The 23976-nt window shown below is 43.4% G+C and overlaps 1 protein-coding gene across 9 annotated transcripts in view; it reads right to left on the bottom strand.

Moving 5' to 3' along the window:
• Window positions 1–23976, bottom strand: part of grin2ba (glutamate receptor, ionotropic, N-methyl D-aspartate 2B-a) — a 141188-nt gene that overhangs the window by 44999 nt on the left and 72213 nt on the right. For 7 of the 9 annotated variants that reach the window (XM_082529708.1, XM_082529707.1, XM_082529709.1 and 4 more), the window contains 3 exons: window positions 20170–20313; window positions 17432–17702; window positions 9474–9666 (listed from right to left, as the gene is read on the bottom strand). In XM_082529708.1, coding sequence (XP_082385834.1) covers window positions 9474–9666; window positions 17432–17702; window positions 20170–20313 — 608 coding nt within the window. Of the gene's footprint in view, window positions 1–9473; window positions 9667–17431; window positions 17703–18151; window positions 19547–20169; window positions 20314–23976 lie in introns of those variants that run through there. The other 2 variants (XM_082529714.1, XM_082529715.1) reach the window with 2 other exon arrangements.

Here is a 23976-nt window from a genome sequence, read left to right as displayed (position 1 = left end):
AAATCCAGTGCACATTACATATGAACAACAAGCGCATGAACAAGTGATTTGAAAATAGCAGTCATTCTGGGCTGAAATCTTTTGCCATGCAACCAGCAGAGATTCCATGAAGTTACTGTTTCTGACCAAGAAACAGCAGTCAGACCACACTCTGAAAACGTATGCTTCAAAAAAGGAGCTCATTAGCGAGCTTTAGAGGTTCTGGCAGGTGGATTTTTTTTACCTTTATTCACACAGTCGGGGTAGTTGCTTCACTCTGTTTTAAGACTTTAAGCTAAATTATGTTCTCTGTCGTCCTGTCTGGGGGTTGATTTCTGCATGAACGGCTGCCAAACACAGCCATGAGAACTGTGATTAAAAAACATTATTAAAATCCAGCTTATCCATTGTCCTCATCATAAGATAATTACAAAGAGATGAAAAAAAATCTACAACCAAACAGCTTAAATATTCACTAAATATACAATTTGAAATAACTGCTCGGACATAATTTAAAATCTATGAGCGATTTGAAGTTAATTTTTCCTGGAGCTGAAGGGACACGCACATGAGCAATGCAGTTTCTATCGGGTGTCAGAAGTGTGTGTCAGGTGGAATAATTTCACTTCCCTGCAACTAAAACAACACACACACACACAGCACTCAGCAGTGCCATACCCTCATGCAGAGGGTATGGTTATTGTGCGTGGGAGTGTGTAAGTGCATGTACATGAGGACAGCAATGTTTATGTCAGATGAACTTGAATTCACTTCACTGTCATCCCACACACACACAGACACACACTCTCTCTCTTAACTATTTCACTCCCTCACCCCTAGCCTTCCCGCTCTGTGACTGTTTCCATGGAAACTCTCTACCTCAAAAGCATGCATGCTATATATATATATGGAGAGAGATGAATAAATACATGGCAAAAGATACTGCATCTGGAAGTGTGTGCATGTAGAGGATTGTATGTTGATGGGATCTATCTATCTATCTATCTATCTATCTATCTGTGATGAAATGACTTATGTAATCCAGCAATTACTCTAATGCCAGCTTTCTTATTCTTTCCTCTCTATCAAAAATTGATATTTTCAATGGGCTGTGATGATCACACTCATCCACCATCACACCGTCTCATGCAGCCCCATGTGTCCGGCTTACAGCCGCTCCTGTAGAGCCTTGGCAGTGATACAAAGTGCATAGAATCTGCTGCATAAATCATAAGCCATTTACAAAATGACTCGACGCTGCGGTCCCTTTAATCTTTACTGAGCAAGCTATTGTTACATGCTGCAATTCAGAGCCTTGTGTATGTGTGTGTGTGTGTGTGTGTGTGTGTGTGTGTGTGTGTCTATGAGTGTGCACGTGAGCATCCTACACACTGACAGCAAGGAAACACAAGCATATGTGTGTTGCCATAGCAGCCACAACCACTGTTACTATGGTAACGGTAATCTCGCAGAGGGTGGGAAAGAGACACAGAGAGAGTGAGAGGGGTGGGATTCAAAGAAGAAGAGGGAGGGGATGGGTCATAGTACAGGCAGATTTCAACACGTCTCTCTTCCCCTCATCATCCTGCAACTTCTGTGTTTACAGGAAAGCAATCTGTGTTCACTCTTCATTCAAGCGCATTCTCTGAACTTCCTGTAAATATAATAAAACTGGACCTACACGCATCTCCAGACACAGTGATAACAGCTTAGTAAGCAGCAGTCTCTGGGAGTGACAAATGAAACCAAAGCAGAACAGCAGCTCCTTCAAAGACCACTTGAGACTTAAGAAAGAGAGTCAATCCCCATAGGGTCCCTTGTTAAAAGTTCAAAAAAAGTATGTTTCTTGCTTGGTCCATTTATAACAACTGTACCAGACAATTTTTTTCCTATTACTCAGCCTTTTCAGGTTTTGAAGGCTCAAAATTAGGGGCGTGGCTGCTTTGACTGTATACCTACAAAGGTGACTAGCCACAAGTGGTGTAGTAGACGTCACCTCAGCACATTCTGGTCACTGAACTGAGCTTTGGGTCATGTTTTTGGTGCCCTCTGGAGCCTTTTAATGCAACTATGACATTTAAAATGGCTTTCTTTTCAGGTGTTTGTATGGTGTAGCTTTGCCAAATAAATGTGTAGTATTTTAATTGTATGTAACTTAGCACTAAATTAACAGTTGTCTGCGTCTGTGTGTTGTACCTATATATTAATCAGGTATAACATTATGAACACCTTGCTAATGTTGTGTTGGAATTGGAATGAAATCTGGAGAATTTGGGGGTCAACTCAACATCTCAAACTCATTGTTGTGCTGCCAAACCATTCCTGAACTATTTTTGTTTCGTGGCAGGGTTCATTATCCTGCTGACAGAGGTTACAGCCATCAGGGAATACAATTTCCATGAAAGAGCGTACGTGGTCTGCAACAATGTTTAGGTAGTTGTTACTTGTCAAAGTAACATCCACATGGATGGTAGGACCCAAGGTTTCCCAGCAGAACATTGTCCAAAGCAACAGACTGCCTCTGTCAGTTGTATTTCTTCCCTTAGTGCATCCTGGTGCCAGGTGTTCTCCAGGTAAGCAACGCACACACGCATCTACATGATGGGAAAAAAGGCCCAATTTTCCTGCGCCTAACACATCAACTTTGAGGACAAAATGCTCACATGCTCCCTAATATATCCCATCCAATGGTGAAGAGATAATCAGTGTTATTCGCTTCACCTGTCAGAGGCCTGATTGGTGTAAAGTCCACAGATGCAGCTTGTTAGCATTAGCTAACTACCAACACATTCTCACTCCCAAACCGTAATATTTTATGCTAGGTGACAAATCGTCAACATATTACGCTTCCGGGCACCAAACACGTCCCTAAATGAGGAGATTGGAAACATGAGAACCGTTTGGACTCAATCTACACATGTTCGTCATTTTACTTAAATTGCTTTGGAAAACACTATTTGATGTCATTAAAGTGCTGTTAAGGTTTGGGATAAGGTTATGGTTAGGGTTAGGGCTGGAATACATGGCTGGAACGTGTATTACCGCGGGACCGTCATTCTACTGGATTTCACCCATAACCCGGCGCTTAGCATAAGATTGTGGAAGGTCACCTTTCGCGTTCCTCAGGAACGCTGCGGGACGTGACAAATCGTCAGGATGTTAGGCCTCGGGAGTGAGAACCGGCTGTGACTACTAAGGTATTTGCCCTCTCCTCCAAAAATGGTCACTTCTGTCTCTAAAGAACCAAGATGAAAAAGCCCAAAATGGCTCAAATGTAGGCTTGAAAAACAGATCTCTAAAAGACAGTGAATAACTCACGGTGGCTATCTCCATCTTTTATTTACAGTCCATGCAGTTTACCATGTAGCAAACCTCACAGAGGCATATAAAGACTAGAGCTGCAAGAATGCGGTGACTGTTATTCCAAAGCTGAGTGACAGGATGATTGCATGTCACCATCGCTGCCTTCCTGTAATGTGAACACAAACCGATCCCTGCTTTTCCATAAGTTACTGTAGGTGTCATGAGATGGTATAAAGTTATGTGGATGGTAGGAATCTGAATACGCAGGTGTGACTAGCATAATAAGACAGAATCGCATCCACCTTCCCCGCTAAATTGCATGTTTTGATATCCTGTTGAACCTGTCAGTTTCCTGCATGAGCTGGAGGAGAGTATCTCAGCTGTGCTGTACACGAGGTGAATTAAAATTCAAACAGCAGCAGCTGTCGTCACCTGGCGAACAAAAGCTAGTAACACTGACCGGAGTCCGACATGTACTACTCCAATCAAATCTACAGAAAACGATTTCTACATTCAGGAAACGCCTCATATTTTTTGCAGCATGAACCACAATGCAGCGAATCCATTTGCATGCATAGGTTTATCTAAAGACAAACCAGAACAACGCTGTGCCACAACAACACGGCACGCAGCAGCACACTTCCCATGCTAACTCCATGGCCTGACAAAGATAGGTTTGAGCGCATGTTCTGGTGTGAATAATGGAGGAGTTGTGTAAAATATTGATAAGTCAGTTTTAATAAATTAACCCTGACATGAATTAATTATGAATTACACTCCTTAGCAATTACTGTGGTACAGTGTAATCACTGGATCTGAAGAGGAGGGATCTATACTGAGAGTGATAACAAGCCATGTAGGGCTCCGTGCGGCTGAGGTAGAAAAACATACTGAGGCTTTGTTGCGTGCACACTTGGGGTATAATGTGTGAATGCGAGGGGAGGTGTGACTATATACATTCAGCGGCATCCATATACAACGAGTGAATGTGTAAACAAAGCTGCGCTAATAGGAGGGAAGAAGCGTGGACATCAATATGTGGCTTTGACACATGATCGACAGCACTTAATTAAAACTAATTACAGTGACATTTCTTTAAAGCACTAGCCCTCGAACAGACTGCATTGTCTACATTGCAGATATAATGGATACCTGAGGCAATATTCTCCTCTTGATTTTCTAATTTCAGAGCATTTTGGAATAAAACTTCAAAAACCTTAAAAGACAAACCTATGTACTGTACTGCTATACAAATTGAAAATTATAATAGCCTGCAGCAAAAAGGAGGTAGGTGAAGATGGGATGCAGCAGAGGGGAGGGGAAAAGAGCGAGAAGGATGTAATAAAAAATACTGGGGAAAGGAAAAGATTATGTGAGATAAAATAAGAAACACAGAAAAGCAGAGGACTGGATAAACCTGGCAGACAAAAAGAGATTTAGTGACAGGACAGATGAAAAGATTTAGGAGGAGCAAGGCAATAAAGATGGAGAGACGGGAGATGGAAGAAAGAGGAGAGAGGATTCCTGACCTACTTCCAATCAAGCCCCATCAAAAACAGGTACCTATCTGCCACCTCCCACTGCCTGCCCCATAAACACACACATCCAGCTGGGCTCCACAGACTCACACGCACATGCACACAAAGACACGCGCAAACACCGAGTCAGACACGGTCCCATTGAGTTGGCATTTCTCAGCGCAACAGGGTCAAAATGCAACTGCAGATTGTTCTGTATCCAGAGCATGCGTGCAAGCACACACCAACACACTGACGCACACACGTGTATGTGCTTAAATATATATAGATATATACCCCATATTGAAAGCCTTACTGAGGCCACAGAAGTTCAAAAATGCCCACGGAGCTTAAAAGCACTTGACACCTTTCCAAGACCAACCTCATCTGGAACCTGTCCACGCCTGGCAAGGTCAGGGCCAGTGTTGTCAAACTCATGATTCTCACACTGTTGTGTATTGCTCGCTGCTGGCCTCTACTGCCACCTCTCCCTCGCTCTATCCCTCCCTCTCCTCTGTGCTTTGCACTCTTCTTCTTCCCCTTCCTGCTATCTTCATTTGTCAGGCTCATGCTGTAGAATTAGCTGGAATGTCACAGCGCTGGCTACAATGGACTTAATTTACTTAGTGGAGTGACGCGTCCTTCTCTTGTGGTATTCTATGAGGCACTGAGGGCCGAACAAGAAAATGCTAATGTATGGCTTATAAATTCGAGTAGATGACCGTGACCTTAGAGCCAGTCTTCCTCGTTCACCAGCAGATTGAAATGTAAACTAGATTCAATTTACATATTCCCATGCATCTCTTACTGACCTAGCTCGTGTATAATCCACAAGCTGGACCAACTTGTGTTGGAGCTACAATACAAATTTTTCACTCGTACTTTGGGACATATGTATTTCCATATAATCATCGGCTTTTAAGAAGGTTTAAAAATGGATAACTGCCACCGTCCTTCCTTGATTTCTTCACCATCTGCTTCAGATTCTTAATCACGCACTTCAAAGACATCCTAAAAAAATGTTGTGGAATATATCTAAAGCAAGAAGAAGGTACAGGTACTTCTCGCTACTTGCTACCACTCTTTAAACCTGAGATCCCCAACTGGAGAACTTCTACCCTGTAGGCTATCTGCAGCGGCCGTGGTTTATAATGTACCAGAAACTAAGAAATGCAAAGGATCACATGGAGAAAAGAAGCTGAGGATTCATCTATGTTGTCATATAATACTGTAGATCAGGGGTGAGCAATCTCAGTCCACGAGGGCTGGTGTCCCTGCAGGTCTTAGATGTGTCCTCGAACCAACACAGCTGATTTAAATGGCTAAATTAGCTCTTCAACATGTCCTGAAGTTCTCCAGAGGCCTGGTAACGAACTAATCATGTGATTCAGATGTGTTGACCCAAGGTGAGATCTAAAACCTGCAGGGACACCGGCCCTCATGGACTGAGATTGCCCACCCCGCTGTAGATACATGTTTGCTGTTAGCATGTTTGCTTACTGTTAGCTTCACTTCTGCAGCTGGTCCGACACATTCTTGTGTCCCTAAAAACACTTCTGTTGTGTTTTGTGAGATTGTTTTTGGTTTTTGTCAGCGTTTGCTGTGTATTTTGCTATTTCCGTTGTGGTTCGTGTGTTTTGCTGCACTTTTCTATTTGCTGCTGTTTTCTTAAGTATGTTTGACCTCTCAGGGCCACCGTAGATCGCAGTAAAAATATGGGTTTACAAGTAAAATATGTAGCGTGTGTGTGTAAACATTAAAGCACCCAATTTTATAGCACTAATAGTTAGTTTATTTACCTAAATGTTTCAGATTGGCACATGTGGATTGTGACTTAGCAGTGGGGCAAGCTCGGGACCTATATTGATCAGTGAATCAGTTTCTGATTGGTCCATTTTCCATGGATGTTTTTCCAGCTTAATATGTTGAGATGAAAGCTTCATTTTCAGGTTTAGCTGCTAAATGCCATTTTCGACAGCTTAGAATTAATTGTGCCCCTGCTTGGTTTATTAATGATTTACTTTAAAGGTCTGCTTGAAATTTTTACAAATGGAGTTTGTATTCACTGGAGAGAACACAGAATGTAAGGCTTCCCAGGCGCAGGAAAGAGCTTTTTGATTGAGCTGCCGTCCATCCATCTTTCATTCGTTGACTCACTTAGTAGTGAACGAATCGAGCGGGTGGGCATCGGTCCATGCAGCCAAGCAGCCACGCAAGCCGGGCAACTAGGCGTTCGTTCACTTTCTAATATATAGACTCTAGGCCAAATGCTAATCTCTTGATTGAACACTTGAAGACAAAGGTTATCACCAAACAAATTTAGTTAAAGCAGAAAAGGGGCAAAGGATCTTAGCAGTGTTTGCAACTGATCTAATCAACAACACAGCTAAGTTGATTATAAAACTGCAGGTCTGCAGCGCAGGCACCAACTAGGGAGGAGCAGAACGGTAGAGATGAGAGGAAAAATCACTAGAGAAGAGAGGAGAGGAGACAAGAGGAGAGGCGAGGAGGTGTGAGAAGATAAAACGGTAGAGCAGCCCTCCACAGAACAGAATAAAAGTAGAACAAAGCAGAGCAGATGTAGGGGGAAAAAAGCAGAGCAGGGCAGAACAAAAACAGAAGACTACGGGGCGCGAGAGGACAGCCGAGCAGAGCAGAGAGAACGCGGCAGAGAGACCACAGCAGAGTTGAGAAGAACAAAGCAGTGCGCAGCAGACCACAGCAAGGCAAACACATGAACAGAAGAGAGAGGAGGGGGTTGTATTCTGGGGCAAGAGCAGCTGCCATAAACACCACTGTTATCTCAAAGCAGTAAGCAGTGGTGAAACAAATGCAAAAGGTTCAGAAAGGAGAGAACAACAGGCAGGGGCTGAAATGACATCCAAAGAGTTGACTGGACAACAAAGTTTTGTTGCCTTTGAGCAGGATGCAGTTAAGCTTGACCATGAGCAAAAAAATTACACACATCCCAAAAGAAGAGCCCGAGTTTCCACAGTAGGCTCCACGTTTCTCTGGCGTCTTATGAGCGTGAGAAGAGTATTTCGGGATGTATGCGTGCTTGCATTCAGCAGAAAAATTGCAGGAGAAGGCAGAAAAAGACTATTTGTGCATCTATACATCTGTCTGAATCAGCCAAAAGGGGTCAGCGCATTTCGTTTTCTGTGCAAGTGTCTGTGATCTGCCACCGGTGTCCTGAAGCGATACTGACAGTCTCTTTAGCAAGCATACACACATATGCTGCCCTGTACGACACCTGTGCACACATGCACACGTGGCTTTCCTTGACAGTTGGTCTCTCTTTAGGGCAATAAAAACACACATACCCACGCACATCTATCTCCAGCAGACGCGCAGAGTCGCGGAGGGGTGAAACCGCCACTGAATATAATGCTGCGCTGAGCTCTGGAGCGCAGCACGACAGGGGATAGTGTTCGCCGACTGAAACGCCATTGGGACCAATTAGGCGGCGCGCAGAGCAAAGCGCAGCCCAACGCTAGGCTTCACATCCAGTTCAAAAGGCCTGCTGCTGGGACGGACAGCTGAAGGGGTGGGGTCGGTTTTCCTGAAGATGGCAGCATGTGAAGGGGTGTTTGTGCATAGGGTATTATTACGTGGGGGGAGGATGATCACAGCGTGCAGGGGATGGAGATGCTAACACGCACGTGCTGCAACATCTGCTGCACCAATGATGACGGTGCCATGGTGATCGTGGGGATGTTAGACCACCAGAACGTTGCAATTTTAAAGCAACATCCACAAATGACTCCCACATCAACTCAGACACATTAGCGTGAATAAACAGCTTTAAACAAACACGACCAGTGCTTTGTGGCATTTCTTCTATATTGTACAGAAGTGTAGAGCTGGTTTTCGTGAGATATGTGCCGGCTTGCTGCAGGGCAGAAAGCAAAGGAAAAGGATCGTGGTTCCTAGAGAACACCGAGACTACTGCAGAATGACATATTCAAGCAGCGCGCAAGTGGCAACATCCAGCAGAGAGCTGAACGTTTTATGGGAAAGCAGGCTTACTGATAAAGAACGCAAACCACACCACCAGAAGCTCTGTGATTAATAAAAGTAAGATCCAAGATGTCACTTAATGCTACTTAATCTTTTTGTTTTCCCTGCTTAAAAGTTTTTTTGCGGTTTCAGAACTGGATGAAGATGTGCCAGATCATAGTTCAATCTCAGACTTCTGTTAACTAACAGGTATTTGTCCAGGTAACAGTAAAGGGGCATGAAATTCTGTTTCTGGCTGGACTCTGAGTATAAGTGGCTAATGTGAATTTGTGATTAATGCAAATTTCTGTATATGCAGACAGCAACAGACTTGTGATTTTCACTGATTTAATTCACTGTGTTAATCACCGCAACAGACTGCATGCCATTGCCAACTCGACTCATTCATTGTAAACTGATAGCAGACGGACTCTAATTATTTCCAGCGTCACTGGAAGTTGTGTCACAAATGTAGAAAAATGAAAATAAAACTATAATTTCGTTATCCTTGCATAATGACAACAAAGACCCTCGAATCGTACATCTAAATGTCACAGTGTTGCTTTGCGTGCAATACTATAAGTGCCGACGAAACCAGATAAACTAACTGAGACTGGGTCCATTAAGTGTGATCATGCTGCTCTGACATGCTACGCCCTCTCCACCTTCACTCACCTGAGCACTTCGTTGGGGTTGCCTGAGATGGGGGTCTTTCTGTCAGGAGCTCCGTGGCACTGAGACTTCAAGAGGGTGTGAGGCCCGCGGTCCATCATCATGGTAGAAGTCGCCATAGTGATGATCGCCACACCATCGCGAACCCGCGCCTCTAAGCCGTAGTCCCATTCATCATAGGAGACAGAGAGCAGGCCTGGAAGCAAGAAGAGGAGAGAGATCGTTTAGAGGAAATGCAGAAAGAAGGTAGATGAGGGGCTTTTTGTTTTAAAGGGAGGTGAGAAGGGAAGGAGTGATTCTACGGAGGAAAGTGAAGACACAGCGAGACGGACAGATGGAGGAAACTAAACCGGGGAGACAGGGGGATCAGTGTGCTAGGATATATAGAGTGTACATGCTTTGAACACACTCCAAGAGACAGAGCATACACTACGTAGTGACTCAGGGAGCAGATGAATAGCACTCCCATTCTGACTGACTAAGAGTCTATCATCTTGCTGTGTTTGTCCATCTGTCTGTCTAAAGTACGTTCTGTACGGTCTGTTTGTCGGCCTTTGCACTCTCCGCACGCCTGCTTATCTGTCCTTCTGTCTGCCCGACTCCTGTTCGCATTTGACAATCTGTCAAATGTTTAGGAATATTTATTTGCAGGTCTCTCTCTGTCTGTGTGCCTCCATGCCCATCTCTCCCGATGCCCTTCCAAGTGCCCATCAGCCCATTCAGCTGTTTGCCAGGATACCTGTCGTTCCTCCACCACGTCCTTCTCTGTAGGTATTCGAAGCATTCTCGAGGCTGAGGACAGCCTGGTGGCAGGCAGCGAATCGCAAACACAAAATTTCCTGTAGGTATCCTAAAAACCCGACAATAACTTGCATGAATGTGAAAATATTTTCTTAATGTTACATTTTTTGTTTAAAAAAAGGCATTAACTTACTGTTAGGCTCTTTGGGATGTATTAAACACAGATGCTATGAAAATGAGTTTCACTGATATTAAACAGCTGTTATTGGCAATAAAATCCATTACAATATTCAATTTTAATTACAATAAACCCATGACTAATAGTCATCATTAATTGATTACTCATGGTGCATGTTTCCCAGCAATAAATCTTTATCTCTTTTTAATGACCAGTCATTAAGTTCCCGTGTTCAGCGGTTCAGGACTTCATCATGCTGGATTTAACAATAATAATAATAATGGATTGGATTTATATAGCGCTTTTCAAGGCACCCAAAGCGCTTTACAATGCCACTATTCATTCACTCTCGCATTCATACACTGGTGGAGGCAAGCTACGGTTGTAGCCACAGCTGCCCTGGGGCAGACTGACAGAAGCGAGGCTGCCATTTCGCGCCATCGGCCCCTCTGGCCAACACCAGTAGTCAAATAGGGTAAAGTGTCTTGCCCAAGGACACAACGACCAGGACAGAGAGCCCAGGGATCGAACCGGCGACCTTTCGGTTACAGATACGATTCCCAACCCCCTGAGCCACGGTCGCCCCAACAAGGGGATTGTCCTTAAGCACGGTACACAAGGATTCATTTTGGAGCATCATTTGGTAACAATTTCATGCCTTCTTGGCTTAGGTTACAGTTCAAAGTTGGAGCAGGTGTAAGTTTAATATTAATTGGGTGGTGTAAAGTTAAAATGTTCACCACCCAATTATTACTAAAAGGATCCAATCAGCAAACATGGAAATCTTTTTTTTTTCTTTTAAGAAAAAAGCAAGCGTTTCTGTGTTCGGTGGTCATGTTAGAGAAGGTGTGACAGCAGTGGCTGAAGCAGTGGTAGGCATTGCCGAACAAACAATTTAACGCTCAAACCTTTCAAGTCAAAAGTCTTAACTACCTCCGCATTTAAAATTGGCTACAAAAATGCCTTTATGACTTCTGAAAACAGCCAACAGCTGATTGTTTAGGAGCCATTAGAGGCCCCCTGGGTTCAAGCTCTCAGGGTTTGTAAGCTTGTAATTTATCTGACTCTCTTCTATTTAATCTGTCCATCTTTCTGTCCATCAGCAGGTCTGCATCTATCTGACAATGTATGACCACATGTCAGCCAGCCCGCTACCATGTCAGCGTGCAGAAATAGACAGGCAGCCTGGCAACCTGCCTTCCTCACGGGGCCTCTGCACTGACAGCTCGGGCCCTTCAGGACCACATCTCATGTCACACATTGTCGACACTTTCTCACCACTCGCTCCGTTCCCCGTTCCTTTTTACATGCTTGACTTTTTATTGCTTTAAGGGCGCGACTTTCTTCCCAGGAAGACATAGGCGAGACGTGTGTGTCGGGAGCACGCGGGCGGACGGTTTGATGTCTTATTGTCGCAGCTCTCTTTTGGGCGTGTAACAAGGTATTACAATGTGGCAGGACATCTCCCTCTCACACATACAACCTAAATCACACTGCAGACATAACGCATCCACAATAAGCAAACTGATCGGAAAGCATAACAGCAGATATTTCTGGAAACAGTTTATTAATGCCAGTGATGTCAGACTGGGTGGTTACATTAACACAGTGTGTGTGGCAGTAGTGTGCAACTTTGATCAAGGGAAAAAAGAGACAGAAAGGCTGTTAGTAGGAGAGAAAGAGCTGAGAGGGAAGAGGAGGGGAAAGAGTGACAGAATGAGCAGAAGAGAGAGAAAGTCAGGCAGCAGCAGAGACACAAAGATACAGACTCAAGAAACACAGGAAGATGAAGGGAGCTGAGACTTGGGAGCAAGTCAGAGGAGGCTGAAATAGTAACACAGAAGAAAAAAACAGAAAAGTGAGGGAACAGCAGCAAAATATAGAGAAGCAAGAAGGAAGAAGGAGTGGGTGAAGAGATGGTTTCCCAAAGCGCTACTTAAGGAAGGGATCAGCGGAATTACCCGTGAGATTTGGAGGCTCTTCATCACACACGGTGCAAATTATTAAGTGTGCCTTGTAAGTAAATTAGGCCCACAGCTAGCATGCACCTCCTGGTGAACCCTGAACCGCCAGAGTCCACAGAGGACACAACCAGCGAAACCAACAGTCACATGCGGTGTCGCGGTGTCATTTCACTCTGTGCTGATTCAGAAGTTGGTGCGCTTGACTGCCACTTGCTGCAGGCTTAATTTGGCTTTTCTGATCTCGATGCTTACACAAGGCATGTTGGTTTTTCCAGAACTATCCCAACTGATGCCACAAACAAACATGCAAGCATGTCCTACATACACACACTAGCTGCATTATTAGGTACACCTTGCTAGTCCCACGTTGGATCATCTTTTGTGTTCAGAGCTGCTTAATTCCTCATAGATTCAAGGCACTGAGTAAACTCAGAAACCAGACTGATATGGTTTCAGCTTTGTCACATGGTGTATTATCCTGCCGAAAGCATCCATGGACATGGTCAGCAACAATAATTAGGCAGGCTGTGACATTGAAGTAATGCTTAATTGGAACTAAGACGTCCCCAACACCATTTCCACCAACACCACGAGCCTGAACCACTGATACAACGTGGGTGGATCCATGTTTTCATACCTAAACGGTATGAAAGCTGACTCTCACATGGAATACCTTAAGAAAGATCAAGACTCATCAGACCAGACGGTGTTTTTCCAAACTCCTATTGTGCAATTTTGGTGAGTCTGTGAAAACAATAACCTCAGTTTCCTGCTCTTAGCTGCTGTTGAAGCCCATCTGCTTCAAGATTTAATGTGTTTTGTGTTTATATGAATACCTCGGCTGTAATGAGGGGTTATTTTCATTTTCACCTTCAGAAAACCTGTTTACTCGATCACTTTTTAGGCCATTCTCTGTAAACCCTAGAGATGGTTGTGTGGGAAAATCCCAGTGGATCAGCAATTTCTGACAACAACAACTACACCACGTTCGGTCACTGAAATGACCTTTTTAATCCCCATTCAGATATTCAGAACTTCAGCGGGTCTTCTTACTCGTGTCTACATGCCTGGAAGTATTGACCAGAGAGCAGTAGGCCCGGGTTCGAGTCTGACCTGCAGTCCTCTGCTGCATGTCTTCCCTTCTCTCCCCTCTTCCCTGACTAGCTCCACTGTTTCTACCCAATAAAGGCTGAAAGGCAAAAAAAGAAATAAGAATAATCTTTTTTTTTTAAAAGGAACCAGCAACAAAGACGCTGCTTCACTCCAGAAAAAAATAACGTTTTTAAATTGGCGTCTTTCTGGACAACTCATATGTTGTCATATGTAGACTCGTGTTTGTTATAGGCCAATATGTCATCAAGCTGATAAATATCTGTCAGGGCAATATAGAGTTAACAGTTGCTAACTTTCTTAGGCTGCTAGGATTTTGATGCTATTCTTCTACGTTTTTGCACTTCAAGACAAAACCACAAAGCAGAGGCATTTGGAAAGCTTTAGCATTTTAGTGATTAGAAAGGTGAGGCTGTTCTCAGTACAGGTTTTACAGACTGTCACTGCTGAAGCTGTTTAAAGGAAACTCGTCAGCCAACCATCACTTTCATATTTCTGGCAGGAGCAGCACGAACAAGCACAGATCCTACAGGAGAAGAGCTGTGAATCAAAGCTTGGCCATCTGGATACTCATGGTTTCTTTGCACGCTGTCTTAAAACACTGTATTAATGACATTTTAAGTAAAGGTATGATCTAAATAATCATGTTTTTGACACAAGCGACGTCATAAAAAGTCGTCTTACTTTGAGAATTCTGTGCGGTTATTTTGGCACATTCTGTATCCTGTTCATCACGCACGAAACAGGAGGACGACATTTAGCCTGAAATGTGTCATTTTGTCCCATGTGAGTCATGTCATGATAATTGAGTGTTAACTGAAAGAGTTTTGTGTGTGTCCATCGACGCAGCTCTACTTTGCAATCATCCAGGCGGTACATGAGCGAGACGCGATTATCTCAGCGGCAACATAAATCAAGAGGGACGTTGTTGTGTGATTTACATAACTGATACGGTGATATATCAAACTTTATAGAGTGGAACCCTAATTTGTAACAGACAGAGTGACACAAACGCGCACAGAATTCGGTTCACCCTGTCCAACGAGTAAACACCGGTCGTCCTTCACCATATGAAGTACACGGCAGTGCGCAAACACACAACCCATTTGATTACATTCGCTCATTATTTTCTCATGCAAATTAAACCCTGAACCAATCGTAACTTTCACAGACAAATGCACATAGACATTACACACTGAAACAAAAACAAAAGCACACACACACACACATACAGACCGGCCTGCAAACACACTCCTAGCTCCCACTCAAGAGTAAATCATCTGTGGGTGCCAATAGGGGAACAGAGGTAAAAGGTTTGAGTTACGGTGCCTGAACGGGACAACGGTCTCAGGTTCCGCCTGGAAAACCATTTCCCAGAAACTGCTGAGAACAGGCGGCAGTGTAATTTCGCCCCTCCGTTGTAAATCAACCAGCCAAACACCAACAAATTACAGCGCTCATACGTCTAGCTTAGATATACTACCTCCTCTACAGTTTTCTCTCCCACAGAGAGCCAAAAGTTGAGGAAAGTTCCATTAGTTAGCACGGTGGGGACATCACTAACAGTTAAAGGTTTGATTCCCACTGAGAGATGGCCTTTCTAAAAAGTGTCTGTCCACCCCCAAGCGCTGAGTGTCGTTTTCGATGAGTCAGCCTGACAGGTTTGCCTGACAAATTGCGTGAGCAGGTTGAGTGTTTTAATGTGCCCCAACTTAGACATCACTTTGGTTTCACATTTGACCTGAAAAGGTTACCTCCGGTGGTGCTGTGGAGAAAAGAGGCTTCCTCATTTCTTGTTAGAAAAGGTCAGTTTGTCTTACAAAACAATCCAACAGTGAACTGGAAAGAAAATTTAAGGAATAGCTTTTCAGTGGTTCTGCCGTCCGTCTTTGTCCGTCTTTGGTTTTGTTTCTACTCGGATCATTATGATTTTCAAATACAGAGAGTCGCTTTTAGGACCGATCTAAAAGAAGTTTACTATATCATTATCACTGTTTTGGAAATGAAACAAAACGCTTTTCTGTAATGTGGTGCAGTATATACTGTCATGGTCCTGGGTCGGTGACCCAGCGCTTTTAGTTTGTTATCATTTTCTAGATGATGATTGTTTAAGTTCTGTGTAACTCCGTGTCAGTCTGTTACCCTGTCTTCCACGGTGTCCTGTTCCCTGTCTGCGTCTCTCTGCTTCTCATCCCGTTGTCGTATGCTCCCAGGTCTGTTATTTTTAGTCCTCCCAGTTTAGGTGTCTTTAGTTATTTGTTATGCCCCACTGTTTGTTTGCCACTACACCTCTGTAAATAAAACCACCGGTATCTCATCCACTGCCTGCATCTTGGGTCCTTCTTCCAACTCCACACGGCTCGCCTCGGCAGCCGTGACATATACCACAGCTCGGCTGCAGCTTCTTCTTCTTATGAAAAATGAAGCAAATGAAGAAATTAAAACTTGTGTTCTTTCTAAGTGCCAGCAGGGGGCGAGTCCTCAGGCTGTCAACTTGTAAGGACGTCAATGGGCGGGGAAACTCTTTGCCTCATTTGAGTGGCCATCTTTAACTTTCATATATAGTCTGCACAATATACATTGCCAGTCCCGATTCAAGTCTCAACATTAGCACAGTGTGCCAAAAGACATGAGACAAGGAAAAAAATGTGATTGAAGTATCTTTCTGGAAAGGTTTACGAGACTATTTCTAAGGCACGTCCACAAAGGATTTATCTATAAAAGAAGATTTTGAAACAAGATTGAACTTTCAAAGAGGTGCTTGACCTTCCAGAATTCCTCTAATACAGTGACAACTTCTGGAAAGTCTCAAACAACCCAACAAAAACATCCAAAGAAAGTCACGTCTAAACTCAACAAAGGTCAGTTTATTACTCTGCTAACCTGAAGGCTCTGGGCTAAAATGGCAACAAGAATTGGTAAAGTGAAAATCAGTGCTATCCCAACAGTACATTAAGGCTTTTATTAATTTTGCATCAACAAAACCTTTTGGAAGAATACTCTATGGATTTGTTCGAGGCCAAGAGTCTCATCACAGTTTGCATAAACCAAACAAAGACAAACAAATCATTCTACCAACGGTCAAAGCTGAGGGAAGCTGTATAAAGTGGAGATGCTATGTTGCTACAGGCCGACTTGTGATTATTGCAGAAAACATGAATTCTGCTCCCTTAAAGAAAGTCTCTGACAGTGACAGTGGGGACAATGGCAGGTCATCAGTCTGTCACTCTGGGGTATGCAGTGGTGCAGTGATCCTGAACACAAGAATTACCCCCCCTGTGAACGGCTTAAAAGCAATAAACTAAACTTATGGTGAAGTCAAAGTCAAGACTTGAACCCTACTGACATGCTGCAGCGTGAACTGAGAAAACAACAGATCCAGTGTGCATCCACTACGCAGTTCTGCAAAAATTTCCACAGCAGCCATGCAGAGGCCGATCTTTGATTATCGGAGGTGTCTGTTGCAGCTTTGATGCTAAAGCTGACACAACTAGCAATAAAAGCTGGGCCATTTACATGTTTTGGTAACTTTGGTACGTACAATTATGATTTAAAACAAGCATTTTAGGGCAACATCTTTGTGGCGGGCGTGGTTTGCAGGGCCGCTGCAGGGGAGGCGGACACACCTGAGCAGCATCCGCAATCACGCCTTGTTGTTGTTGTTGGTAGGTGTATGACTGCAAGCTGCAAAGCTGCAGCCGTGTGATTGTGAACAGCAATAGTAATAACAAAGTATGCTGAAAAGCATAAAAATCTTATCGGGTCTGCCGTGGTTCATTTACAATCTTCTGTACTGAAAATGGATGTATTTGTAACACTCCAAATTCTCACCTAATCACTGAATGTTATGTAAATGTTAAACTCCACATGTGTAGGATTTAAGTTGAAAGCAATAAAAGATCATTTATTATGATTTCATTGTGATCCAATTTTAAGTCCGAACTCTGGTTCAGTTTCAGATTTCCTACCTGTGGGGAACTCGGCCGGCACTACATCAGTATCTCCAGCAACCAGCGAGGGCACGATCCACGTGTAGCCATAGCCCGTGATTCCAACAGAGTGGGCCACCTCAAAGATAGTGTTGGCCTCTTCTTTTGTGCAATAGAGAAGAATAACAGGGCTCTGGAGTTTCTTCAGCTGGTTCTGAATCTTCGAATCGCCGTCGTCCACAGACATGTCAAGTAGTAGAACTTCCTCTAATTCCCAGCCCACAAAGCTGTTCTCGATGGTACTACGAATCTGCAGTAAGTAGAAGGGGCTGATTACCACAATGTACTTTGCTTTAGTCTTTAACAAGACAAAAAAAATTCAAACCCTATTATTTTTGTCAACAGTGTGTTTCAATGTGTGTTTGACTTGCATTTTAGTTTATTGTTCCAAGATGAAGCAGTTTATTAAAAACAAAGTGGATACATCACTAGATTGAATTGGAATTTCTTTTACTTAGCACTTCACTTCACAGATCAGGCATTTGGGTTTATACAAATTACTAAATGTTTATAAAACACATCTCTAATCAGCATCATACAGTTTGTGTTACAAAGCACCTGAAAACCCCTGGGACTGAAAAATACAGTCATGCAGTTATTCAAGCGCTTTCAAAAGAAAGTCAGTCTCCAAAGACTCCCATGTTAAAACTAGAGATGGACCGATCCGATATTACGTATCGGTATCGGTCCGATACTGACCTAAATTACTGGATCGGATATCGGAGAAAAATAAAAAATGTAATCCGATCCATTAAATATCACGAAAGCACCTCACAAAACTTGCAACACGCCGTAACTCACCTCAGAACGTTAGCACGTCTGAGCAGTATGCCTCACGTGATAGAGCGGCTGTGGCATGCAGGACCTGTCGGTGCTCTGGATAGCATTTGGAGCTTCGCTAGCAACCCAGCATTTCATCTCCGACAAAGTTATCCCCGAGAGAAGTAAAGCAAGTGTGTAAGTCCATCTCTGAATGTTTGTAAAGCATTCCTGCGTTAAGCTTAACAAACGATATATGGAGCGACTGCCTCTTCTTGCTGCTACTTCAATCATGAAACTGCTTAACGATCAGCTGATCAGCTTTTCTGTCGTGAGTCCGTGTCTCTTGTTTGTTTTTGGCCCACTTTGCACCAGAAAGAGGAAACCAGCGGCTGAACAACAGCAGCACGTTTAAGCTTGATCAGCTGTTGTTAGAATGTATTTAATATTACTTTCTACTCGAGGATCTTTTTCTACGTAGCTGACGCTGGTAACTGTGCAGGGGCGGATCTAGCAAAGTTTAGCCAGGGGGGCCGATAGGGCATTAACAGGGAAAAGGGAGCACAAAGACATACTTTTCTTTCTTATTCTCATTTAAAATGTCTAGCTTTTAATAAATAATTATCTGACACCCAAAGTTTTAATTTGATGCAAAATGAATAGAAGTCCATTACTGTATATAGTAACTATTAAGTCTAATATATATACCCTAGTAAGCTATAGTACTTTTTCCTTTGGGAAGGTACCATCTGTGCAGTCTGCAATTTTGTTGAAGAAAGATGTTGAATCTATTTAATATTTCTTGAAAAATAATTGATTTCTGTGCATTTTTTTCACACTGCATCAAATTAAGGTTGATTACGTCGATTAAGCATCATGAGGTGGAGCGTGAGGGGTGGTTCCCTATTTTTTATTTATTTATTTTTGTTGTTGCTGGGAGTTGGAACCCTATTAGTTAGGTTGCTTAATATTTATGCTAAGTACTCTTTAAAATACCAGAATAGGGAGGATGGTGTAGGTTTAAGTTTATTAGATTGATCAGTATTGCTGAACTATGAAACATTTTTTTTGCATACAGGTATAACAGAATAGCTTTAGTGTAGTTGTTGTTTTAAACTTGAGTATGAACTTATACAAAATGCAGCAAGATATTTAAAAAACAGTTTTGTTGATTTAAAAAACACTATATCGGATTCATATCGGTATCGGCAGATATCCAAATTTATGATATCGGTATCGGTATCGGACATAAAAAAGTGGTATCGTGCCATCTCTAGTTAAAACTTTGCAGCTGAAATACACGTGTTTACAGTCTGGTACACAAAATGCTTTTAATTTATCTTTCTACTCATGACAACTATACAGAGGGTGATTTTTTTTAAAACAACTTTTAAGGCTTAAAGTCAGGCCTCTGTAGCTGATAGCTGACTGCTAGGCTAATTGGAGTCACTGAACACTGAAGTGTGTTTGTCGTGTCCGTGCCTTTTGGAGCTTCCACTTATCCTTTTCAGGGTCGCGGGGGTGCTGGAGCCTATCCCAGCTGTTATAGGGCGAGAGGCGGGGTACACCCTGAACAGGTCGCCAGTCTGTCGCAGGGCTAACACACTTGTGGTTTTAGTGAGTAAAACTGTAGTGCTTTATGTGTTAAAATCAAGCGTCTAAATCAAATTCAAAATTATATTATATATATTTTGTCTGTTTGTTAGTACATTTATGTTTTAATCTTACTTGTAACTACATTTATTTTTGGACTTTTTTTGAATTATTATTTTTATTATTTAATTGTTATTATCCCTGATTGCAAAGATTTGGGAGTATAAGTGAATATTCTGACTAATATCTAACTTAGATATTAGATTTTTAAAAATGCCTAGGCTTTTGGGAACACATCCACATCATAAGTTCTGCATCTCTTTCATCCTGATTGATTGTATGCGTTGTATCAGCTGCACGGTTACCTTGGTGACAAAGTCCTGATAACCCGGGTAGTACGTTGTGACAATGGAGAAGATGTACCAGTCGTATTCCTCCATGATGTTCAAAATGACTGACGCCTGCTGCTCGATGGAGGGGCCGAACTGAAAGAACATGGAGTTGTCATCCTGAAAGTGACAGAAAAACACACAGAAGGACAAAGATGTGGAGTGTAAACAGTTATGCAACAACACTGGTCTGAACTTTAATTTAGGTGGCTGCGCACACGCAGAGGAGAATAGCTGCTACTTAAAGGACGGCGGTGTTTTTGTAACATTATTGGTGTGAACATTAATTTAGTTGCCTTTATTCTCTCGCTCGCAGAGGGAAAAGGCGAGAGGACACCAGTGGTCTTGTAATGATACCGGTCATGATTTTCATTAGTTGCCTTTATGACTCTGTTAATGAGTTTGTACACGGGGGTGGCTGGAGCAAATTCTGAGGGCTTCAAGCTGCTGTCCTTAATCTCACACGTCGTGTTCATCATTTTTGTTTTATTAAAGCCAACAAGGCCATTTTTTAGCCCGCACAGTACTAGATTTAAATAACAAACAAGAAATGGCACACAGTAACCCCTGACTGAGTCTGTCTGCTGGGAGAAACTCAGTCTACAGACGTTAAATGTACACCAAACCAAACAGCATTACAGACACTCCAATAAACACTGCTTACATACTGATATCCGAGCCTGCGTCTTGCCGTGAGTGTTGAAACAGAATACCGAGGTGGACAGAAGAAGAGGAGGAGGTGAGAAATACTCGTCTAGACAGGACTCTGCAGTTCTGCAACATGAGCAGGTTATTTTGCATGTGTGTTTGTGTCTGTGAGTCATTCTGCGAGTGTCCAACTTGCGTGTACACAATGTACAGTAGTGTGTTTATGGTCACAGCATTCATGCTTCTAATGTGGCAAATGATATGAATGAGAATGAGGCTGTTTTTGTTTTTTTTTTTAATTGCATGTGAGCAATTTGAAGCTGACAGTAAGACCAGGCAAACAGGCAGAACTGGTGCCGGTGTCTTAGGACTCTTTATGCACTTCATTCATCATCAAACGCTAACCTGGCCCTCCCAGGGGATTCACGTGGGTTGATCTGTTACCTTGTTGCTGCATTACCGAGATCAGGGCTGCGCGATTGAGGCAGCATGTCGAGGTGTACGGCGAGCATGTAAGATGAGAACTCTCGCAAGTAATGAGGGTAACGCGTTGCATCCATGAGAGTGAAAACATGTCATTATCCCCGTGCTGCTTGAAATATGCAGGAGCTGTGTCTCGAGATCATGAAAAAATGATGCGAGCTCTGACGTCGTGCCGTGTTTCGCTGCTAACTCGAATCCATTTGTTGCTCAACTTTCTGTCTCTTCTCCGCCCCTTCTTCTCTCATTCTTCATCTCTCATCTCTATCCATCTCGTCTCTCGCTCTGCCGTCCCATTAATACCACTGGAATTACTGCCAGGGCACGGTTATAATTGAATTTCCAGACTTGTGCACTCCCCCCCCCACTTTATCCTCTATAGAGCACCCCTGCCGCCCTGCCTCCCCACCACCATTTCCTCTGGCCTTCTCCTTCTATCTCTCTTTTCTTAAAGAGCAGTATTAATGTGCTGTCCAGCACACTCATTCAGAGTGCCAGAGGTCTGCAGAATTTTCATTAGCCTTTGAGAAAAGTACACGCTCAAAGAAGAGCAAGGCGAATGCAAAATCGGGAGGTGGGGTTTGGAGATACTGGAGAAAGAAAAAAAAAAAAGAAAAGATGCTGGTAGCTTGACTAAAATGAAGTGCTGCAAACACCACTCTTCATTTACAGCAACAATAATTAGGGACTGGCCACATTATCACCTCTGCTGGCATGAGGTGATCGATTAGCGAGCATTAAAATTCCTACAGGGGCATTCGAGGGCCAGCAAGTCAGTCAGCCAGGCACAAGAAGCCGGCCAGCAAGGCTTTGAAAACACCTCACAGCCGCTCACTGTCCTCTCTGTGGATCCACAGCTGACGTCAGTGCTGGCTACTGTACTAAGGCAACAATACACTATACAACACAATACGCTGGGATGAATGGCCGGTGGAGACAGGGGAGAGAGAGAGATGGAGAGATACAAGGAGAGGCAGAGAAAGAGCAGATAAAACCACAGAAGAGAGAGCTGACAAGAGAAAAGAGCAGAGAGAAACCAAAGGGAGGGAAAAGGAATTAAGCAAGCTAGGGAAAAAAAGATAGAGATGTACAAAAAATGTTTTTAAAAAAAGCAGTGGGGATGTAGCTGAGATTTGAAGCCTCCAGAGGGACAGAGGCAGAGGACAATGTGGTGACAATGGGATGAATGGAGAAGAACAGGGCAGGCTGGCAGACGGCTGTGATCCTGCATGGAGCGAGTGAGGGGCAGGAAGCCAGCAGTCAGTGAAGGAGCAGGCAAACGGAGGTGTGTGAGCGCGTATGTGAATGTGTGTGTATGTGTGTGTGTCAGGCAGTCAGCCACCCATTTACAGAGGAGGCTAAGCCTGAGTTGTTCAACCACAGAGACAGGACTTCTGCTGTCAGAAAGAGGAAGAGAGAGGAGAGACACGTGTGCCTTCCTCTGTGTGAAACGTGTGTGTTTGTGCAAAATAGAGATGTATGTACGCGAGCATATGTTTGTGTGTGTGTCGATGGGAGAGAAGTCAGGTATTACTCAGGTTGTAGGGATGCTGTCACATTATGGGAGGCATCCCTCTAATGAGGACAAAAAGCAAGTCCCATGAAAAAACTCTAATTTGTATCCAAAGGCTGGCATAAGCTTAGGTTTAGACTCCCCCCTACCTCATCCATCAACTGGGCAGACTAATAAGGAAACTAAAGGCAATGCACTGGCTGCCGCATGTCATCTGCAAATCTCCATTCCTATATGATCCACTGAAGTTAATCTAATGTATTCTGGGCATACGACTGTGCGTGTGAGCACCTCTATTAATACATATGTGTGTGATTTTCTGCCTCTAACGTTGCCTCAGTGTGCCTGCGTGTCTGCAGTTGAGTAGATTTAGCCTCATAAAGGCTCTGTACTAGGTATGCACGTGTGTGTGTGTATTCTGTGGTTGATAGGTCTTGGTCTGCCAGAGTTGCCTGCTCTGCCCCAGAGCCTCCAAATGAGTGCACTCACACACTCCTGGAGCAGTTATTTGACTTGGAGAGGAGGGAGAGTCAATAACTCAGGTATTTCAATTACACACACAGGGGCACATCAGTGACTGCAAAAGAAATAGACCCACTTCCAATCTTGCTCTGGAATATGCACACACACATACAAAAATACACACACATAATTCGCTTTAAACACACATATAAACACATTTAGGCAGGCACAAAATCTCTTGTTAGCATACACACATACACAGCAGCAGCAGCGGCAATCGAAACCCATCCTCCAAGTGAGGATTCCAACACAAAAAGACAAATCAACACCGCAATCACAGAATAATACCAGGGTGCTGCTTTAGACACACACAGGCACTCACGCACACTCCACACAAATAATGACATAGTAAAACAACATGAGGCGCACCGTTAAACAGGAAAGTGCATCACAGCGTGATCACATAAAGCACATACTAAATGGGAACACAGGGGTCAAGAGCAGGCATTTTTGGCTTACATTAGCTGCATTTTGCTTTCTGTAGCTACATGTTTACGTGCAGCTACAGATGTAATGCTCACGCTCCTTTATGTTTTACTGCAACTGAAAACCAACATAGCGCCATTTGCGTAAAAATAATTCATGGCTGTCGGAGGATACGTGTCAGCTGAGGTTTTAGT

This window comes from Aulonocara stuartgranti (assembly GCF_965226115.1).
Source record: "Aulonocara stuartgranti genome assembly, chromosome: 4".
Classification (NCBI taxonomy): Eukaryota; Metazoa; Chordata; class Actinopteri; order Cichliformes; family Cichlidae; genus Aulonocara; species Aulonocara stuartgranti.
This window is presented reverse-complemented; position numbering and strand designations above follow the sequence as displayed.